The following is a 20,756-nucleotide window of genomic DNA, read 5'->3' as shown; positions in this document are numbered from 1 at the left end:
AACTGAAGACCTTGAATCCTGTGGTCGAGGAGGGAGGTCACAGCCTGGGGAGCCCACACACAGATGCCGGGCTGGGGGGCTGCAGTGTTTGGACACAGACCACTTCTCCATGTTTCACACACAGGAATACTTTACTTCCAAGAAGAAACAGGCTCTTGCCCATAATTCTTTAAGCACCAGCTCTTCTGGGTCCAGCTTCTCCTGTCCCCGTTTTCATTTCTATACTAAGAACAGTACAAGTGTAATGACAGATGGCAACAACGCAGGCCCTTGTGTCGGGACCACCAGGGAGTGGGGACTGTGGAACTGGGGGCCAATGTCCTACTTAAGGGGTGGCCGCTGTGCAGCCCCAGCTGCTTGTTGCCAGGAGGAGCACAGGCCCCTGTGGTCACATTTCTGGACTTTCTAAGAGGAGCCCTAAATGAAAAAGTTTATTAATATCTCTCCATTTCTAAGTCTGAAGACTTGCTAGGGGTCAAAGGAACCCAACAGGAAAATGCTCTGCAGCCTCTGTTCTAGCCAACACACTTAGAGGAAGAGAGGTGACCTGGGAGGGGGTCCTTGCCCAGGGGCCTCCAGTTAAAGGTACAGTTGGCTGTCACCCTGACTCTCCCAGAACCCCCAGGCTTAGTGCTGTTTCTGCACGGACTCTCGCTGTCTCCAGCAGAAGGCTAAAAGCCTTGGACCTTCACGACCAGAGATGCTTCACACTGCTCTGGGACCAGGGAAGTGGGCTCCCCACCATCACCGCCATCACAAACTCCTGTGGATGTCACCCTGATACATCTTTTGAGTGCCTCCACTTCTTGCCTTCATCATAGCAGAACCTTCGTAACCTAGCCTGACCGTGCCCAAGCTCCCCCTTAGCTTAGATAGCCTTCCATACTCCATCAGGGCCCTTCACTGAGTCTCCTCCTTTGGCAGACAGGGTGTCACTCAGCACAGTATCCCAGAGGCTTGATGCACCGTCAAGAATAAATCCTGAGCAGATGAGGTCTGTTCATCTCCCAGTGTCAGTCAGACTCTCCCTTCCAAGAATCAATCAATTGTAGAACGTTTGCCCAGAAGCACTGGGAACTTGCACCTTTCCTTCAAGTCTTTTATTTTCTGAGTTCTTACAAAAAAAAAAAAAAACCCATACAAACAAAACAGGGAAAAACTGACAAAAGGAGGACAAAGCCTCAGCATCAGTCAGAGACCAGGGCCCGAAGGAGCCACAGACTGAGCCTCACTGGGTCTACAGAGCAGAGGCAGAACGTCTTGAGGCCTCTAGGCATGTTGGAGCTGAGAAGGGAGGGGCAGGTCACTTAAAAAAATATATATATACTGTACATGTCCATCCATCCGAGGCATCCTGCGTTGGAGAGAATTCAGTGAGCAGACGTCATGGAGCCAGGCAGGCTTCTTCCTCCTCAGACCAGCCTCTCTTCAGGGCTCACTGGTTTGGCCGGCATGGACATCGCAGCTGGCCATCATCTTCTGGGGAGGGAGGGGAAGTTAAAAATTCAATTCCCACCCTCGCTGGGCAGAGGGAAGAAGCGTGGGGCTGGCCACCACTTGGCTAAGAAATCCCTGGGAGAAGGAGATATAAGACTTCCCCAACTTTTTCTCCACCAAGGAGAACAAAATCAAATCAAAAGCTCTCCCCATGCAGGATAGGAGCATTAACTAACCATGGTGGATACCTGGTGGTGCTGACTGTGTCCCAGGAACTGGGACAAGGGCTTCAGAGCTTAGCTTCATTGAAGCCTCACCACCTGCCCAGGCCTGTATCACCCTGTTTACAGCAGGCTGGGGCTCGCTCAGCTAGGCGGAGCACTCCACCCCTTCACCACCACCTGGGAAGCACAGAGCCATCAGAATGGCTTGTTTTGAGTAAAACATGTTCCTTCCCATGAGGAAAGGCCCTCGAATTACAAAATTAGAAGAAAAGGAGTGACAGTGGCGAAGGAGAGACTGAGCTGTCCCCAACCTCAAGCCTTACCCTCATGTACAAGGAGGAAGCATGCCAGTGTGCCCCTCCGCTACCACATCCCAGCAACCCCCACCTCCCCCGACCTGAGCAACTCAGTGGTGGTCACTGTCTGGACTCTCCTGGATCTTTCTGACTCTGCAGCTCTGATTCCCGGCATCACCCACTGCCCTTGAGGAACTGAACCCTCTTTCTCCAAAACCCCTTCCCCTCAGGCCCACCCCCGAGGCCCAGTCTCGCTCCTGAGGACCACTGTGGGTGCTGGAGCTGACCACCTGCCCTCCCCAGCGAGCAAAGGGTCAGCAGGGGTCCCCAGGCCAGGAGTGTACCTGCCACCCGGCGTCCCTCAGACAGTCTGCTCTGCCATCTTCTTCTGTGAAGAGAGAAGCAGGAGATGCTGTTGGACCTGAAGTGTCTCCCCACCCACGCCACCCCCACCAGGAGGGGCTATGACAGTTCCCTCCCGAGGCACTGTGGCTCCCCTAGAACAGATACTGGGGACACACAGATCCTGAGGGTGCGGAGGGTGCCCCCCGAGCCCTGGAGGATGGAGCCCAGGACTCTGCAGCAGCAGACACTCTGATTTTCTGACCGCGGCTGTGGCCCTGCTGAGAACTGCATCTGGGTATGAGGAGCTGAGGGCCCCGGGTCAGGCGGTCAGCCCTTGACATGCACGAGGCAGGCCGTGTTTCTGCCGTGGGGATACCCCGCCAGCTGGGGCACACACATCCAAGGGAACCTTTTCTCTCACCCAGAAACCTGCAACAGCCTAGCTGGTCTCCCGGCCCCAGGGGGGCTTCTCTTTTTTTCACTTGTCATAACAGCCTCCTACCTCACAGGTAAGACAGGGCCGCTCCACGGCTCCCACATGCACAGACCTTGGGCCCCTCAGGGTGGCGCCCACCTCCTAGCTCTTCTCTAGTGTCTCACAATACACAAGCCCCTGAGAATGGTAGGGGCACAGGGACTGGCTCTGGCTTACCCTACCCCCTACCCTGAGGCTGGGGCGGATCACATTCACCTGGGGACTGGGTCTGGGTCCCCTTTTCTAGCCCAAGACTCCTTGGGACTCACTCTACCTTTCTCTTCTTTTTCTTCTGTGATGGTGAGCCAGGGTCTTTGGTTGAGGCCTTTTTTGTTTTCTTCTTCTTTTCCTTTTTCTCCTTGTCTTTTTTTTCTAAGGGAAGAAAGTAAAATTGCTAAACAACAGATGTTAATCTTAAGGGTTGGGGTCAAAGTGGGCAGACAGGGCAGGTCTTCGGGGGCCCTAGAACAGCTCTCTCCTCTCCATGCCCCACACCCTGGGGAGCTATCGAAGCACAAGTCTTATGATTTCTGCCCCCATGGAAGCCCTGGACTGTTACCATTTTAACTCACTTTGTAAAATTTCTACACACTGATTTTAAAAAGACACTTTCAACCTGTAAAATGGAATGAGTGACCACCCATCAGACAGGGCTGGGATGGGGGTTAAACGTGGCCCAGCTGCACGAGGACTCCAGCACAGAATGCAGCAAGGGGCGGCTGCTATCCAGGAGCCTGGACCCGAGGAGCCTCGGCTGCCAGTGCACGTGGCTGTGGCCGCCGTGGGGGAGGGCAGGGCTCTGTGAGCGGAACACGCCCTGGAGCTACGAGCGCCATCCTGGTGGTGGTGGCTCCGCTGCTCCAGGACCTGGTTCCGGCTTTGCCCATCCTGCTCCCAAGACGGACGAGACATTCTCAGCCCTCTCTGTGCTGGCTGAGGGCCACCGCCCGAGTGGTGACTGCAGCCCTCAGCAGGACTGGGTCTGGGCTGCAGCAGGCACTTACTCTTGTCAGATTTCTTCTTCTCTTTCTTGATCTTAAGGTTGCCGTGGTCTCCCCCGTCACCCTTCGGAGTCCCCAGCTCCCCTACTGGCTTCTCCTTGGCCCCCTGAGAACCGGGAGACTCCTTCTCCTTCTTCTCCTTGACGTCACCACTCGCTCTGTCCTTCTTGGATTTCCCTTTGACAGTCCTGGGGGCCTTTTCTGAGGAGACCACATGCTCCCCACCATCTGCAGCTGCCAGCTGCTTCTTTTTCTTGCTCTTGGGGGCCTTGGGGGCTGTCTGGTCTTCGGACAGCTTCCGCTTGTGGCCCAGGCGGCCCTTCCGGTTGCCTTCCTTGGCCTCCACGGCCTTCTTCCTCTCCTGCTCCAGCAGCTCTGTCAGCACTTTTGCCACCGAGGCCTGCACCTGTGCCTCGCTCAGGGGCCAGGGCTCGCTCAGGAGGCGCTGGGTGATGTTGCTCTGCAGCGCCAGCATGGAGGCCGGGGTACTCCCAGGCCCCTTCCCGGGCTTCTGAGGTGTGGCACCAGCCTCTTTTCTGCCTATGGAGAGAGGACCTGGGGTTACGGACCTGAGAGAATTGGGGACTAGACCTCCGGTGGCATGAAAGCCAAAGGGGTCCAGCATAGACCTGACCTTCTCTGATGCAGTACAGATGGGCATGGGAACCCGCTGGGTCTCCTGCCCACACCTCTCCTCCTGCTTCTAACTTGGAGCTCTTTTCATGTCTCCTCACGCTGAAAACTCAAGTTCAGGCTGGGGATGGAAATTAACTCCAGCATGTTAATCAAAGGGCTTGTAGTATTAGTTGCTAAGTTGTGTCCAACTCTTTGAGACCCCATGGACTGTAGCCCACCAGGCTTCTCTGTCCATGGAGTTCTCCAGGCAAGAATACTGGAGTGGGTTGCTATTTCCTTCTCCAAAAGGGCTTGTAATCCGCCATCAAATCAAAGAATCTATGGGACAGGATAGACGGCACCTTCCAGTCAGGAGCCCAGGGCAGGAAGACAGGATGCCTGGGCCCTGAGTCTGAAAACCAAACTGTTTATAAAATGAGGCATTGGATGAACAACAAATCCCCTCACTGTTCTAAACCACAGATGCATTTAAAAAAAAGCCAAGGTCATGTGGCCATCCAACCTATGCCCACTTGTACGCTGGGGGCCTGCAGCCCTCTGTGGTCAGGGGTCCAGGTGGCTTGGCCTGGGGGTGGGGGGTGCAGGGAATACGCACACGGCAGCTGACTAAGCAGGTTTACTGCCTGCCAGAGCGACTTCTGCTGCAGCCTTTGTTTAGAATTTTCCACGCCTCTGCTCTCCTTTGATAATTGTGCGCTGACTACACGTGTGAAAAAAACCTTCCACAGCCCCCTCTAAAATGTCTCCTTGTCACACCCGCCTCTCACAAAGAGAAGAACACTGGGGAAGAAAATGAGCAATGACTCCTCTTGCTGACCCAGCACTGGGCAAGCTGCAGCTAGAGGCCCCAGGACTGGGAGCTGAGCATATGTCCCGGCACTGCCCCAGCCTCGCAGGTCCCTTTGGGGTCTCACAGCACAAGAGTGGCGACACCCTGGGCTCTGGGAGGTGCTGGGAGCTTGGCCCTGGCTCCATGCGGGGAGAATAAAGCTGTTCCCTTCAGAGTGCAGCGGGACCTGCAGCAGCTCTGGCTCCAGAGCCCCAGGGGCTGAGGAGGTAGGCAGAGGGGGCTCCCAGGGCAGAGGGAGGCCCCCTTCAGTCCTCTGGTGCTTCGTGGCAAGAACAGGAGTCAGCTAGAGAAGGGAGCCAAGGAGAGCACAGGGTGCCTCAGTAACCCACTTCTCTGCCTCCTGTCTACCACACACCTTAGAATGCCAAGGCCAGGGAACCTTGAGAGCTGGCCCAGGCAGACCCTCTGAGACACCGGTCCCAGAGTGCTGGCACAGTCAGCAGTGGCTGACACCCTAGGCCAGGTGACCTAAGCACTCGAGTTTGCCCTCCAAATACCACGTGGCTTTCTCCACATGTGCCATGTTCTGTATGTGCCACCAATGGACCCACCAACCCCTGCCCTGTACGGTTAAGGCACCGAGGTCCAGAGTTGCCATGGGCTTGTCTGAGGCTTCAGAGTATGTCAGTCCTTTGCCCGGGGTCTTCACCATGTGCAGAAGACTTCTTCAAACGTGACCCCATCTTCTGTCTGAGCTATCCCAGGTACCTACACTCTGTACCAGGAGCCCACTTGCTAGGAAGAAAAGTCAACAGGAACAGCTAGAGAGCGCCAAGGCCTACCCTGAAAGTCCAGGTGCACTTCCTCTAAGGTAGGGAGCAGCCTACAGGGTGCACCAGCATCCCGCAGGGCTGGATAACCCGACCTCTGGGCGGCTCTAGACTACGGGAGCCAGACTCTAGGGCACAGGCCCCTGCACTTTTGACGAGCACCTCCAGGCCTGATGTAGCAGTACCAGACCTCACTTGGGGAGGCCCTGCTGGCAGACAGGACCATGTTGGTGGGACTGCTCCTGAGGAGGCAAAGGGGCTCCTTGCCTTTTTCTTCCACATCCTGCTGTGTCCTTCCTGTGGCCCTTGACTCACCTGTTTTAGGGGACATGGTGCCTGCTGCTTGCTGGGGCTCCACTTCCTGATTGCCTTCTGGGGCATCTCTGGCGGCCGGAGTAGAGGAAACAGAGGGGCTGGTGTCTGGTTTGGGAGTGGCCTTTGAAGTCTTGGAACCAGCTGGAGTCAGCCCAGGAGTCACAAAACCTGAGAGGAGAGACTGAAGAAGCCCAGTGTGAAGAAGCCCAGCAGTGCATGGCCCACTGGAGGGGATCAGCCCCGGGACCCTCAGGCCAGGCCCACTGGAGGGGATCAGCCCCGGGACCCTCAGGCCAGCTGGGCGGCGGGCACATCGGCCCTGTGTGCGCACCTCCTGCACTACTATAATGAATACGTATTTTAAACAGCCTCATTTAAAAAGGAAACTTATTACTAATGCAAACGGAAAAGCACTAGCACTTGCCACATAAAGATGATAACCTTAAAAGAAATCCCATCTGTTATCTGTTAGAGAATGTTTTTATCCGGAAATCACCTAAAATCAAGGTAAACCCTTTCTATACACTCCAAGAGTCTGCTTCTCACAGCTTTATGCTGAAATGGGACCTCAGGAGAGGAGCTGTGCAGACAGGACCCTGCCCAGGGCCCCTGGAAAGAGGACGAGCCTGGTCCCAGACCCATGACCCAGGGCATGGCCTCAGCCTACAACTGCATGGTGGGTGAGAGCCTGGCCTGGGGCTCCTACCTCAAGGCTCCTGAGACCGCCAGCCCCTTCCCTTGCAGTTACCTGGGAAGGTGCCACCACCTCGTCGTCACTGGACTCTGTTGTGGTCTCTTCCACCAAGGTCTCCCTCCTGGAGGGGGCTGAGCCTACGGGAGAAGCACAGGTAACTGTTGGGAACCCCAGGTTTCTTCTGCCCGCTGGACAGGCCAGAGCGCTCTGGGAGCAGGAGGGCCCTGAGGTGGCCTGTCCCTGTTTACGTGCCTCACCCTCTGATCTAAGGCATCATTGCCCCTCATTGATCCCTTCCATGATCTATTGCTATTCGCAGCATTTCCAGTGAGACACCTGCATGCCCAAACCTTCTAATCCCCAAGAGAGGTATGGTCCTGGGAATCTGGGGATCAGTTAGGGAAGCCTGATCCCAAAAGGTTTGGCATGGCCAAACAGTCTCACCAGGCCCTCCAGCATTTCCCTCCCAGGAGCCTCACCTGGCCTGTGGGCTGACGGGGCCGCCTGGGACCCCTTGGCTTCGTCCTCACTTCCCGAAGAGCTGCTGTTGCTGTCATCTGAGGTTGCAGGGGCCTTGGGTGTGGGGTGCCCCGAGGGCGTAGCTGTGGCCCGCTGAGCTGCAGGAACCTCAGGCTTTCTGAGCTTGTTGGCCATTCTGACCTGGGTAGGGGTGCTCTGCGGACTCGCCGTGGAGAGTGTTCCCACAGCACTGTCAGTCTGATTTGGGGAAAGGAGAGAGAATGGAAAGGGAAAATAAGATCTGGTGCTTACTGAATACCTCAGGGAAGGGCCAGGCACCACTAGAGGCTTCGCAAACAGGCCCCATTTAATTCTCCCACCACTCTCTAGGATGGGCAGTTAGAGACTCCCTGGCAGTGATTAGGACTCCAGGATTTCACTGCTGAGGGCTTGGGTTCAATCCCTGGTTGAGGAACTAAGATTCCTCAAAAAGAAAGTTTTGGTGGGGGAGCATGCACAGTAGAAGCCTGGGAAGGTAAATGAGCATGCCGAGGTCACGGGGTAGCTAAATGCCAGCGCTGGGACTTGGGCCCCTGCCTGCACCCTGCCTTCTACCTCCTGTGCCTCTGAACACTATCCCCTCTGGGGTGAGGCCTGGCCCCCAACTCCCCAGCTCACCCCACTTGAAGACGGGGTCTTGGCAGCAGGAGGCTGGGCCTCACTGGCTTTCTGGGCAAGAACCTTCAGGGCAGCCTGCGTCAGCGGGAGGTTCCTCTTGGTCACCTGTGAAAGGCAAAGGTGAGGAGCCAGCCTGGCTCCATGCAGACAGGACCCTGCCCAGGGCCCCCAGAAAGAGGATGGGCCCAGACTCAAGACCCAGGGGCTGGCCTCAGCCTAAGACTGCATGGGTGGGTGAGAGCCTGGCCTGGGGCTCCCAGGTTCTTGGCATGCCATCTAGGCCACACCCTGGTCACATCCTGCCTGGCTGGAGTGGGAGGGGACCTGTAGCTGCCAGAGGAACCTGCAGGTGGAGTGGAGGGCTGAGGGGTGGTCGAAGGGGTACTGCCACTGACTGGACAGAAAATAAGCTAATAGTATCCTTATCAGAGGATCCACAGACAGCTCCCAGCCCAGGGAAGGGGCGGGGCTCAGGCCCCCTGAGGCTCCACCACTGAGTCTGAGCCTGTAGACCAGCGGCTGCAGCAGACTCCTCAACAGGCTCCCTGGGGCTGCTTCTGTTTCCCACATCTGCCAGCAGCCAAGGAGAGAACGGAACGAGGACTGGGTGTGATCCCTCGCCAAAACCCCCAGGCCCCCTTCAGCCCTCACCATGGGCCGTGAAGCCTGGCCCCTCTGCCCCTGCTCCCCCACCTTCTCCCAGCTCTCATACCCCCAAGTGCTCCCCCAGAGGCTTCTGTGCCTGGGTCTCCCTGCCTGGAGGGCTCCTCAGCTTGCCCAGGCCTGGCTGCTTCTCCAGCCCCAGCATCGCCTCCTCTGAGAGGCCACCCCGGCCTATCCTTTCTAAGGCAAGTCATCCCACTGTTTCTCGCTTGCATCGATACTGCTCCCTTCAAAGCACCCACCAGTTGGTGAGTACTTTAACTCTTGGTCTCCTTGCTTAATGGCTGTCCCCCGCCTTGGGAATTCCATGAGGGCAGGGCCCCTCCCTGTCTTCTTCCTGCTGTACCCCCAGTTCCCAGCATGGACAGATGCTCAGCACCATCTGCTGGCTGAAAGGCCAAATGGATGCAGGTTGGTGGGCGCAGTGACCACAACCCAGCCACCCACTCAGCAACCAAGCTCCCAGGAAGCTCTTTTTGGGTTAGAGGTCGTGATGAGCCCCAATGAGTGGAGGTGCCCAAGTCCTGCTTTGGCCTATCCAGCTCTCGCTCCTGCCATCTCAGGAAAAGAGGGGGCGGGTGCAAGGGCTTGGAAAAACAAACGGCTATGGCCCCACGAGCAATGGGCCCCAGAAACAATGAACTAGGATCTAGGAGCCCTGGGTTCCGACCCTGCCTGATCCTGGACGCGTCTTGACCCTCTTGCTGAGGGCGTGGTGCTCAGCTCCATCCTTTGAACAATGAGCCATTAACTCTTCCCTGCTTGGCTTTTAGGTTCCAGCAAGGACCAAAGAAATAAAAATACACTGAAAATAGTGAAGGCTAGGAAGAACGTTACTGGTCACTATGATGAACATTAAGGGCAACTTTTGTTCACGGCAACCGTGAGAGAAAAATCAAATCAAAAGCCTGGTATTGGAGAAGCTGCTGGAGTCGTGCTGGTTCTGCCCAGCGGGCCACGTGCCAGAGGACGCTTCCTGACCTTCAGGGGCACGGATCAGGGCTATGGCCAGGCCAGGAAAGGCCCTGGCTTCCACAGGGTGGGTAAGAGCAACTACAGTGCCACCCAGCAACCCTGAGGGGAAGTGGTGTTGAGGAGGGGCCCCTCAGCCCACTGGCCCAGCAGCGCCCCCTTGCCCACCAGGTACCTGAGTGGCTGAGGCCTCCTGCTTCTTGCCTTCAGACCCCTGACTTGTGTCCTCACTGCTGGGAGCCCCCACCACACTGGCTCTGAGGGCCGCCTTTGGAGGTGCTGTGGGCACAGTCACCACGCTGGTCCTAGTGGCTGAGATGGAGGGGGAGGGGGTATGTCAGGGCACAGAAGCCCTGTGGCCTCCCCCAAGCAGCAAAACCCGCTCTATCAGCCCATCCTGGGAACCTTGTGCAGTGCCCAGGGCCCATGTGGTAGAAGCCCCTTAAACCCCCTCCCAAGCCTTCCAGGCAGGAGCGGCCTCTGTCTCCATGTTTTATAAGGAGATGAGACGGCAGCTGTGGGCAACACCCCAGGCCTCTTCCTCAGCCCCTCCCCACCTGCAGTCCCCCTCGCTGGCTAAGCTGCTCCTCCTGAATGACAGGCAGAGCACTGGAGCCAAACACGACTCTGCGCATTTAAAACCCTCTCTCTTAGAAAAGCCGTGGTCATGTGCAGAGGCTCAATCACATGTGTTCACTGCAGCACTGTTTGTAACAGCCCAGCACCCCAAATAAAACCCTTAGCTTCCTCCAACTCAACACTGGCTGAAAAAACTGCAGGATTCCCAGGTGACCACTCTGTAGCCAGTGGGGATCACGCTGTGACTATGGAACGTCACAACACGTCAAGATTACTGAGCATATGTACAGTATGGTCTCACTAAAAATACACACTGTACCTTTGGTTTTTGTAAAGTTAATGTCTGTAAAATGTTAACAGTGATTATTCTGGACAGTGGGATTACAAGTGATGCTTTTTCTTTTGTGCTAATCTGCATTTCTTAATAAACCTGCCAAGATCAGGTATTAATATCATCAAAAAGTGTTCTGGTAACAACAATGATAATAATTACCCATTTTCTTGCTATCACTGTCAGAATCACAGATTGTCAAAAGTCAAAAGAAAATCCAGATCTGGTCCTGTCTCCAGGAATTCCTCCCTACACCTCTCTGTTTAGGGATTACTTGACCTCCTTCACATGCCACCAGGAATGAGAGGCTCACTACCCTGCAGCCCTCTCCAAGTTTAGTCAGCCAGCTGTTACAAGGCTCCTCCTGAACTACAAACCTGGTCAATGCAGCTTCGAGTCTCTAGTCTGGGTTCTACCTTTTGGAACCCGCACAGAGAGGCCCTGGCACAGTTATTGCTCAAGCCAGATCCTCATGGGGATGAGCCAACATAGGGTCAAAACCTTGCCCTAAGCCCCTCCAGACCAACTACTTGCTGAGACTCAGCCAGTGTCTTCTCCCTTTGGCACCTCAATGGATGTGTGTGTGCACACGTCTGGCAGCTGCAGCCAGGGAAGTCAGCCCTGCAGGGTGGCCCGTGCTCACCAGGAGTTGGGCACTGTGTAGCGGGGATCACGTCCTCGTCCTCGCTCTCAGAGGAGCTCCTGGCTGTGCTCTCCAAGGCCTGTGCCTTCCTTGGGGTGCCTGTAGCCTGCACTTGGGTGGGGGTAGCAGCTGGGCTAGCTGGACTACGATTAGGGTCGACAAAAATCAGAGGGGTTTTAATCACCTTGAAAAACAAAAACAAAACACACCCCCCCAGTGATTAACAGCTTGGCCAGGGGAAAGGGAAGGTGGGTAGGGGAGGGTGTTACAAGGCAAGGGTTCCAGAGAGCTCCCAAGGCTCTGCCAGCTCACTCCCAGCCCAGGCACCCGCCAAGACACTGCACAGCTCCTCAGAGCTCACAGGAGCCCACCCGACCCTCAGAGGAACCCCTGAGATCAACAGTATCAGCTCCATCATACAGATGGGAAAACCACAAGTCCTGAGGGGAGGGAGAGTTGCCCAAGGTCACACAGCCTACCTGAAGCCAAGTTAGGCCCAGAATGTGGAGGTCAGCCTCCTTCCCCTCGCTGACTTCAGAGACACACACCCACTGTGCGGGGCGCTCTGAGCAATGCCCTGCCAGCTGCCTGACGGGTCGCTAGGGGGCTGCTCACAGTCTAGTTGCCCCCATGCCCAGGACTCTGATGCTGCCTCTTGCCAGGACACAGGAACGTGGCCCAAACTACACGGGCCCAGGACCTTCAACAAGTAAACTGCTCAGGGAAAACCAACTAAGACCAAAGGGACCCAGTGCAGCTGGTGGCCCTTACCTAGATTCCTGTTTGACCAGATACAGAAAACGTCATAAGGGAACTGGGGAAATGGGGACGCTGACTAGATGGGCCAATTTTTTAGTGATTGTGCTTTAAAACAAAACAAAACAAAAACAGTGGTGTTGGGGAAGAGAGTGAAGATGTAGATGTACCAAGACTGGTCACAAGTCCAGAACTACCAAAGCTGGGATGGTGACTGGCGACTCTACACTGTTCTAGCTTGGGGCATGCTCTGCATTTTCCAGTAAGACACCGAAAAAAAAAGAGAAAAAAGTAACACTCCTTGTGGACTCTTGGCAGATGTCTGGGAACCACAGCTCCAGTGAACATGCCCACCGCCTAGAAGGACACCCGGTGAGCCTACGTTCCAGTCCCCAGAGAGCTGACCTGGTCTGAGTTCTGCCCCCACCCCCTGACCCCACAGGGAGACGGAGGGCAGCAGGAGAGCAGAAGGGAGCTGCCCATGGCCATGGTCTGGAACCCAGGTCTCTGCCTACCCCACTGGGCCTGACTCCGCGTCCTCCAGGGTGCTGCGGGAAAGGCAACATGAAATGGAAAGCAGAAAGGGGCCCGCCCGAGGGGGAAGCTCTGCCGGGCCCGGGCCCTGCCTACCCCTGCCAAACAGCCTCCCCCACAGCCGCTCTGATCTGCCACTTCCAGAGACTTCCTTCCCACATGATGAAAGAGAGAAGGATGGAAGTGGGAGAAGGCTTTCAGTTGAGGGAGGGGGGATCTATATATATGTGAGAAGACAGAGGAACAGATTGTCGGGGACGAAGAGAGGCAGCGAACCCACTGAGGCAAACAATAGCGTCTGGGATATTAAAAGCAGCTCCGCAGCAGAAGCCTCCGCCCTGCTCTACCTGCCCACGCTGCCCGCCCTGCCTCTGAGCTGGGTGGGGCAGGGCGGGGGGGCCGGGGCCCACGGAGCCCTGGATGGGAGAGGAAGGTTCAAAGGTGGGGTACATGGGACACACTTCTGACCCCACCTCTGCCACGACCTCGTCGTGTGGCCCAGCCCCTGAGATTCGTGAGCCTCACTCTCCCACCTTCTGGAAGGGCTCTTAGTAACCCAGTCTGGGCTCTCTCACCAAAGAGCTTCTGGTCTGCTTTGGAAACCACAAAGCACGATACACATGGGGTGACAAGGACCTTCTTTCTGGGGTGGGTCAGGAAAGACTCACTAGAAGCGGAAGCAGCCTCAACACCTGGCTGGACCTCCACTCCGCTCCTGTAGGTGCTGGGCAGTGAGGGCCCAGAGGGAACACACAGGATCTCTTTCTATTGCAGGGGTCAGTGCCTGTAGGACCAAACCCAGTGGCCTTCTGGAAGTCACAGCTGAGTGCATCACAAGAGTGCCCTCATTCGGGTCATGGCAGTCGGGCGGGGGGTGGGGGAGTGGATTGGCCTAGACTGCTGACCCTGGGGACAAGGGACACAAACACGAGGGGACCCGAGCTCTGGATGGCAGCACTTCTCTGAGGCCTCTCCCAGAACTGTCTGGAGCTGGTAGCACATCCTAGGCCCACACCTGAGGGAGCTGAAAAATCCCACTCCTGGACATGTGGCCCAGAGCCTCCATGGTTCACCAGCCTTCAGGGAGTCTCACCCCAGTGGTTGAGAGTGCCAGTGGTTTCACCCAGGGTAACCAGCAAACTGGTGTCAGAGCCAGGGCTGGAAGCTGGTCCTCCAAGCACCAGACAGGGACTCCGAGGACCAGCCATGCTAGACTTTAGATCTTTAACACCTTAATTTCAGCTTCTTAGAGGCCTCTTCTTTCTTTCCAGCTCAACCTGGAACTCTAAAGGCAAGGCCTTGTCTGTTAAAATTTGGTACCTACCCTAGGCCCTGGCACAGACTCTGGCCTGGGATTAATGCCTACACAACAGGGCTAAGCCACGCAGGGACCATCCCCTGATCTGTCTTTGAGAGGTAAGCCCAACTCCTGCAGCGGGGGAGACTGAGGCACAGTGAGGGGACCTGGGAATGGACCCACAGCCCCTCTCTGCCTCCCAGCCTGGGGCTCTGCCCACCACCCTGGTATCAATCCCTTACTCTCAGTGATGGGCTAATAATAAAAACAGTGAAACTCATCAGTAGAGAAGTGCTTGATAAATGCATAATAATGATAATAATCATAATTAGAGAGCTGGGGATTAAGGAGCTAAAATACCCCAAAGTTGGGAGGAGGCTGCAGCTCCCCTGGGCTGTGCCGGCTTCCCTGAATCCTTCTGGGGAATGCTCAAAGTGCTGATTTTTTTTCCTTTTTCTTTTCTAACAGGGACTCCAAAACCTTGAGGACTAACGTACCAATTAAATGGTTCAGTTTAAGCATGATGTTCATTTTAATTGTGTTAGTCCGCCCCCACAGAGAAGGGAGAAGCGGCCCCCTCCTTCCCAGCTGTTTAGATCCTGCACAGAGGAGGCAGGCTCCAGAAGGCTCCACGGACAGCCCAGAAGGGCAGGGCCCAAGCCCCGCTGTCTTCCTGCCACAGGGAGGGGAGTGTCAGGGCAGGGCCAGGGAGCGAGCAGAGTACGGACAGCCTGGGTTCTGACACCAGGTCTGTCCCTTATGACAGCCATGTGACGCCAGGCATCTTGTCTAACTTCTCCGGACTTATTCCTTCCTCCTCAAAATGGTAATAAAAGAAGCACCTTTCCTCATAGGGCTGGTCTGGGGATTAAACAGACAATTGAAAACATGGGGACTAGCATAGTCCTTGGCACTCAGGAAGTGGCCAACGGTAGATGGAGTTGTTCACAGTTACTCTTCTAATCTAGGCTATTAAAGGAGAGAAAGACAGTGAGCACCCCAATACCATGGGTGTGCATGACACCTGGCCCTACTGATGGACTAATCAGTGTATGATATGATATTTAAGGGGAGCTGGATAGGGAGACCCCACTCATCTGACAGTTGGAACTCCGGCATCTCTGAAGGGCCTGGCAGAAGCTTCTAGTACCTTGGGGCTAGGGGAGGACAGAGGGCAATGCCGGCTGTGGGAAAGTCCTGGGACTCACACAGAAACTCAGACTCCTGCCAGGTGAACGCCAGCAAGCCTCTGGAGCTGGGGAGATGGGGGGCTTGGTTCTACCCTCAGGGGTGGAGCCAGGGGAGGATGGCTGGCAGTGTGTGGAGACGGGCCGTAGCTCCCTGAGCGAGGTCTGGGACCAGGCCCGCGGGGCTCTGACAGAGTCCCAACAGGAAGTGGGGTACACATGGAACCAGGGGCCAGTGCCTGCCTCTTCCTGGGCTTCTTATGGGTCATAAGAGTTTGGGGAGATCACTCCAGCTTGTTGGGCCTTGATTCCTGACACAGCATGTGCCTCCCATAGTAACAGGCCCTCCCTGTCAGGTGGCATGCTGTGTACCTGCGCCTTGGGGCTGTGGGAGCCAACTCTGACCCTCCATTGGCAGGCTCTGCTACCTGCCTCCCAGGGTTATTGTGGAGATCAAAGTGTTAAAAAAAAAAAAAGAAAGAGCTCAGAAAATGGGGAAGCGCTGTAAGTGGGACAGACCTGCCCTCCCCATGCCCCCACCGCCGCTTCCTCCTGCCATCTCCCAGGCGCATCTGCCCAGCTCTTAGCCTAAGTGCCCTTAGGGACAGGGCCGGCCTACCTGGTTCGACGGCAGGTCCTCATCACTGCTGGTTGAGGACTCCTCTGCTTTCTTCTCCAGGGATGCTGGAGCCAGGGTCTTGCTTGTGGCAGTTTTGGAGCTACCCTCCTTCTGAGGGGACAAGAACATGGTGGGCAAGGGGGCGTTCGTTAGCTGAGAGGAAGCACAACTGAGACACCGAGCAACGATCTCACTCTCCCAGGAAGATAGCATGACCCCCTTGACACACAGTGTGTGTGGCGGGGTGGCCAGCATGCCCCACAGACACCGGGAACACAGGCCTCCACGCTGAATATCCTTCCTCCAGGGCTGACTCCAACCGTGAAAGGGATGTGTGAGTCAGGCACTACTAAAACCCGAGGGCTAGCGTGCTGCTCGCGAGGCGTCTGAATGAGAGGTGACAGCCGCCCAGGACAAGGTGGCAGGGGTGAGCCAGAGGCCCCAGCACAGCTCACATCTGGCTGTCACATCCCCAGCTAAAAGCAGGAGCCGGCTGAGAGCAGTTCAACCAGCAGTTGACTAAACAGCCCAAGACTAAACAAGGGGGGCTGGCTGGTGACGGCAGTCAGGCCAGAGGAGGACCTAGAGCAGGGACTAAACTGAAAGGTGCTGGTGGCGGAGAGGAGCCCCGCCAGGGCAGAGGGCAGCTCTACACCTCCCTACTGGTGTGAAGGTCCAATTTTTATTACTCAGAAAAGCAGGACCCACACTGCTGGGGCCTCCAGCTTCTTGAACCCACCTGCCAATGCAGGAGACTTAAGAGACGTGGGTTTGATCCTTGGGTCGGGAAGGTCCGCTGGAGGAGGGCATGGAGCCCACTCTGGTATCCTTGCCTGGAGAATCCCATGGACAGAGAAGCCTGGGGGCTACAGTCCATAGCGTTGCAAAGAGTCGGACACGACTGAGCGACTTAGCACGCACAGAATTAATCCATTATTTATTTGGCTATACTAGGTCTTAGTTGCTGCATGTGGGATCTAGTTCCCTGACCACAGGTTGAACCCAGGCCCCAGCACTGGGAGTGCAGAGGCTTAGCCACTAGACCACCAGTGAAGTCCCTGGAGCCTCCAATTTCTCAAGAAAAGCTAGAAGATCCTGATTTGGGCGTGTACTTCCCAATTTTCCACTGGGTCAACTACAGTGCACACTGCAACAGCCAAGTCCCCGTGTCTTCCTTGTTAATACAACCCTATCTCTGTTCTGGCGGCCCCCACCACAGGCTTTGGAGAGGGTGGCCCTTTGGTCCCAGCCAATCTCGGGAACTGCAGGTCCCGCATCAGTGAGTGGCTTTTTTTTTTTTGCAGGGGGAGGGGATGGCCGAGGACAGGTAGAACACATGCCTGAGATCTGGTCAAGGAGCTAAGTGGAGGGGAAGTAAACTGGGGGATTTTCTCTTTAGGAGATGCTGCAGCCCTCCTGTTCCAATGAGGCAGACGAGGCATGGAGAGAGAAGAAATCTGTCACCAACGATGCTAAGCTGAAGGGACCACCTTCGCAGGAGCCCTACCATGAAACTTCATGCCCTGAGATAACCGACCCTCTTAAGAACCATCTGAGCTCTTGTGAACTAGTTCTTATTTTCTCTTGCAGATTAAGATGTCCTGACTGATACAATAACCTGATTAAAACTTTTCAAAAAGCATCACGGTCCAAAACATGGCTAGGACCCTTGTGTCTCACTCTGGCATTTAGGCTCCTATAGATATTATTGGTAACAAGCAACTGAAAGTGACTGCTGCCTACAGGACAGCTGGCCTTTGCCGAGCCCACCTGACTTCACAACCCCCCTCCTTTCCACACTCTCCCATCTCCTCCCTGGGGAGCCTGTCTCCACTTTAGTGTCTAGCGAACCCCAGGTCTTCCTCCAAGCTCAGCTCAATCACCTCCTCCACCCTCTCAGACACTCATTTTCCCAGCTCCATCAGAAGGAGCACTACCAGAACATGCTCCAGTAACCCCATCACCTTGTCTCACCCTACAGACTACAAGTCCCCTGAGGGCAGGGCCAACGTCTTTCATGCCTTCATCTCTGTCAACAAGACAGCATGCTCAGTAGTTGATCTGCTACACCGAAGGCAGAGAGGTTAGTGCTATGAGCACTTACACCTCTTGGTGCTTATTTACTTGTGAAGAAAACACAAATCTAGGAGGGATTAGAGCTCAGCCTGGAGCAGGGATTCCCAGCTTCCCTTAAGGAATGAAAGATCTAGCCACACATGTCCATCAGGTCACAACTGGCTGGAGCCGAGAGGGACCATCTTTCTAGTTTCCCCTTGTTGCCACCACTCCCTCAGTCTCTCCTGACACCAAGGCTTCATGTCAGCTGCCATCTATCACCTCCACTAGGCCTGCACCACTCAAGTCATTTCCACCACATGTCTGAGCCCTGTGAGTCCTGGAGTCTGTCATCCTGAACTACAGGTTGTAGCCACTCCTACAAGCACAGAGGAAAAATCATCCAGATAAAAGTTGGGTCACCATTCCTTCTCTCTCCCCACTCCCCAGGCTTCACACTGAGCTAGAAGAACTCTCCCTGAGAGATACACATAACAACAGGAGGCCCCAGGCCCCATTGCCTACAGGACAACAGGGTGAGAGATTTGGCTTCCTCCCACTCCCCAGGGCCTCATGGTACCTACACCACATCAAAGCCCCCTCCTGGTTCTCTGGGACATCCTTGAGGGCCTGGCCTGGCCTCCCACGGGGCGGGTGGGGCCCATGTGCATCGTGGAGGCCTTGGCAGATATGGGAGTACCAAAGCCACCTTTTACTGGGGAGGCCCTGGTTTGGCGCGAGGCAGGGGTTGTTTACAGGAGGTTTTACCTAAGGAAACATGGGGGACAGCCTCTGGGGGAAAGGTCCCTGGAGGCAGAGCTTAAATCTGGTCTTGCTTCTTCACCTGGCCCTGAACCCAAGTTTTGACATCGGAGTAGGTGGCGGAAGCTTGGAGGCCTGGCACCACAGCTGCTTCCTCGTGAGGTCTCACCTGGGCTGGAGGTGCAGCTGCTGGCGTGTCCCCGTCACTGTCCGACTCCTCGCTGCTGCTCTCCGAGTCCTCCTCCTGCCTCCTGGCCTGGGCGACTGGGGGTCCTGCCTTCCCAGGGGGTACCGGGGCAGCCCCTTTCTTGGGGGACGCCTTGGTGGGGGCTGAGGCAGTTTTGACCTGGGGGGTCTTTCCTGAGGGCTTCGCCTGGAGTGAGAGAAACAGGATCAGGAAAGGGGGGATGGGAGACGGCTGGGCCACATGCAGCTGCGCTGTGGGCGGCTCCTGGTCCAGAGGACAAGCACGGGGCTGCTCTCCGGCCCCCGGGGCCTCACCTGAGGAGGTGCCTCTCCCTCACTGTCCGACTCCTCCTCACTGCTCTCCGAGTCCTCCCGTGAGCCCCCGACAGGCCGCGACTGGGCCTGGGCTGCTGCAGCCGCTGCTTTCCCCACAGCCGGCACGGACACCTGGCCGCTCCCAGAGATGGCGCTGCTCTGGGGGGCTCTCGCTGCTGGGGTTACCTGAATCGGGAGGAGGGAATGGTACTGAGGAAGGAAGAGGAAAGCACGGTGAAACCCCACCCAGGGCATGGTTCTGGGGAGGTCACGCCCACCTGTGCAGGACCCTTGTCGAGGCTAGGGCCATTGCTTGGTCCTCCCCTCCACTCCACCCCAGCACCTCTTTTGGCTCTGGTCCTACTTGCCTTGGCTGGGGACCCCACTTTGGCTTGAGCAACAGCAAGGCCCCCCTTTCCAGGAGCTGGTGCTGCCGCTTTGGCTGAAGCCACTCTGGTGGCAGAAGGGTTGGCTTTGGTCTGAGGGGTTTTCACTGAAGTCTTCACCTGGAAGGAGAAAAGGGAATTAATTATGTAAAGGATGCAAGCAGTTAGCTAAGAATGCCGATTCTGGAGTCAGATGCTGGAGTCTGGATTCTGACTCCTCCAATAACACCTGTATGAACCTGGGCAAATTATGTGACATCACTGGGCCTCACTTTCTTCCTCTGTAAAATGGGAATGAGGAAGGGTGAGGATGAAATGGGAGATATCATAGTGTTTAACATAGTGCTGGCACACAATAAGCGCTCAAACTCATTACTGTTGTGAGCACTTTTTCTTCAAGTCAGCTAAGCATAAGACTACCCTGAACAAACGGTTTCCAGGCTCCCTTTCAGCTAGATGGCCATGCGATTAGCTAATGAATGTAAGTCAAGCGTATGTTTGACTTTCTTACACACGTAGATGTGTCTTCTTCCTTCCTGCTGCCTGGAATACTGAGGCAATAGCTGGAGCTCAAGTAGCCATCTTAGTCTATCAGGTAGAAGCCAGGTACTCAAGATGGCAGAACAAAATGGAAGACCATTGTTGTCTGAGGTTTTCTTCAGCTTAACCTAACCCTAACTGATGTCCAAGGAATCCCCTAAAAGTTTATCAGTGTCTCCAGCAAATACAGACCTAGAAACTCAAGAGCAACAAAGAGCAAAATCCTTAATAAGAGTGTGAAAGGAAACTTTGCTAATGTGAAATAGGATGAAGGATCTGGCAGCATCTCAAGGACCACCTCATTCAGAGATGTCATCTGAGCAGAGATATGCCCCATAACTTAGCTTCCCTCATTTACATAAGACCAAGTGAAATTAACATTATTGAATTGAACAAAGAAACCAGTCTAAAGCATAGCCTATGTGTGATGAAGAAAGGGGGCTAATCAGCACAGAACTCAAATTATCAGAGGGAAGTAATGTCTTTGACATAGACTTACAAAAACAAAAGACCATGTCTAAGTTATCCTAACAAGTCAGTTTAGAAGCATTGAAATCACACAAAATATATTCTATAGCCACAACAGAATTAAACTAAAAATCATCAACAAAAACAAATCTGTATTAATTCCATACATTTAGAAATTAGCCCACCCCTTTTTTTTTCCTGGTGTGTGGCCACGCTGCATAACATGTGAGATCTTAGTTCCTTAACCTGGGATTGAACCAGCCTCCCTGCAGTGGAAGCACAC

The 20,756-nt window shown here is 55.2% G+C and overlaps 1 protein-coding gene across 1 annotated transcript in view; it reads right to left on the bottom strand.

The window, feature by feature from the left end:
• Positions 1-1,148: 1,148 nt before the first annotated feature.
• Positions 1,149-20,756, bottom strand: part of TCOF1 (treacle ribosome biogenesis factor 1) — a 37,944-nt gene continuing 18,336 nt past the window's right edge. Inside the window, exons 14-26 of the mRNA XM_068980846.1 lie at positions 19,448-19,585; positions 19,080-19,265; positions 18,748-18,951; positions 11,369-11,552; positions 9,991-10,127; positions 8,181-8,285; positions 7,523-7,760; positions 7,098-7,180; positions 6,350-6,530; positions 3,782-4,318; positions 3,052-3,149; positions 2,302-2,345; positions 1,149-1,479 (exon numbers count right to left, since the gene is read on the bottom strand). Coding sequence (XP_068836947.1) covers positions 2,319-2,345; positions 3,052-3,149; positions 3,782-4,318; positions 6,350-6,530; positions 7,098-7,180; positions 7,523-7,760; positions 8,181-8,285; positions 9,991-10,127; positions 11,369-11,552; positions 18,748-18,951; positions 19,080-19,265; positions 19,448-19,585 — 2,118 coding nt within the window. The 3' untranslated portion in view covers positions 1,149-1,479; positions 2,302-2,318. The remainder of the gene's footprint in view (positions 1,480-2,301; positions 2,346-3,051; positions 3,150-3,781; positions 4,319-6,349; positions 6,531-7,097; positions 7,181-7,522; positions 7,761-8,180; positions 8,286-9,990; positions 10,128-11,368; positions 11,553-18,747; positions 18,952-19,079; positions 19,266-19,447; positions 19,586-20,756) is intronic.

Source organism: Capricornis sumatraensis, chromosome 9, assembly GCF_032405125.1.
Source record: "Capricornis sumatraensis isolate serow.1 chromosome 9, serow.2, whole genome shotgun sequence".
Lineage (NCBI taxonomy): Eukaryota > Metazoa > Chordata > Mammalia > Artiodactyla > Bovidae > Capricornis > Capricornis sumatraensis.
Note: the sequence above shows the minus strand (reverse complement) of the source record. Positions and strands in the feature narration are given on the sequence as shown.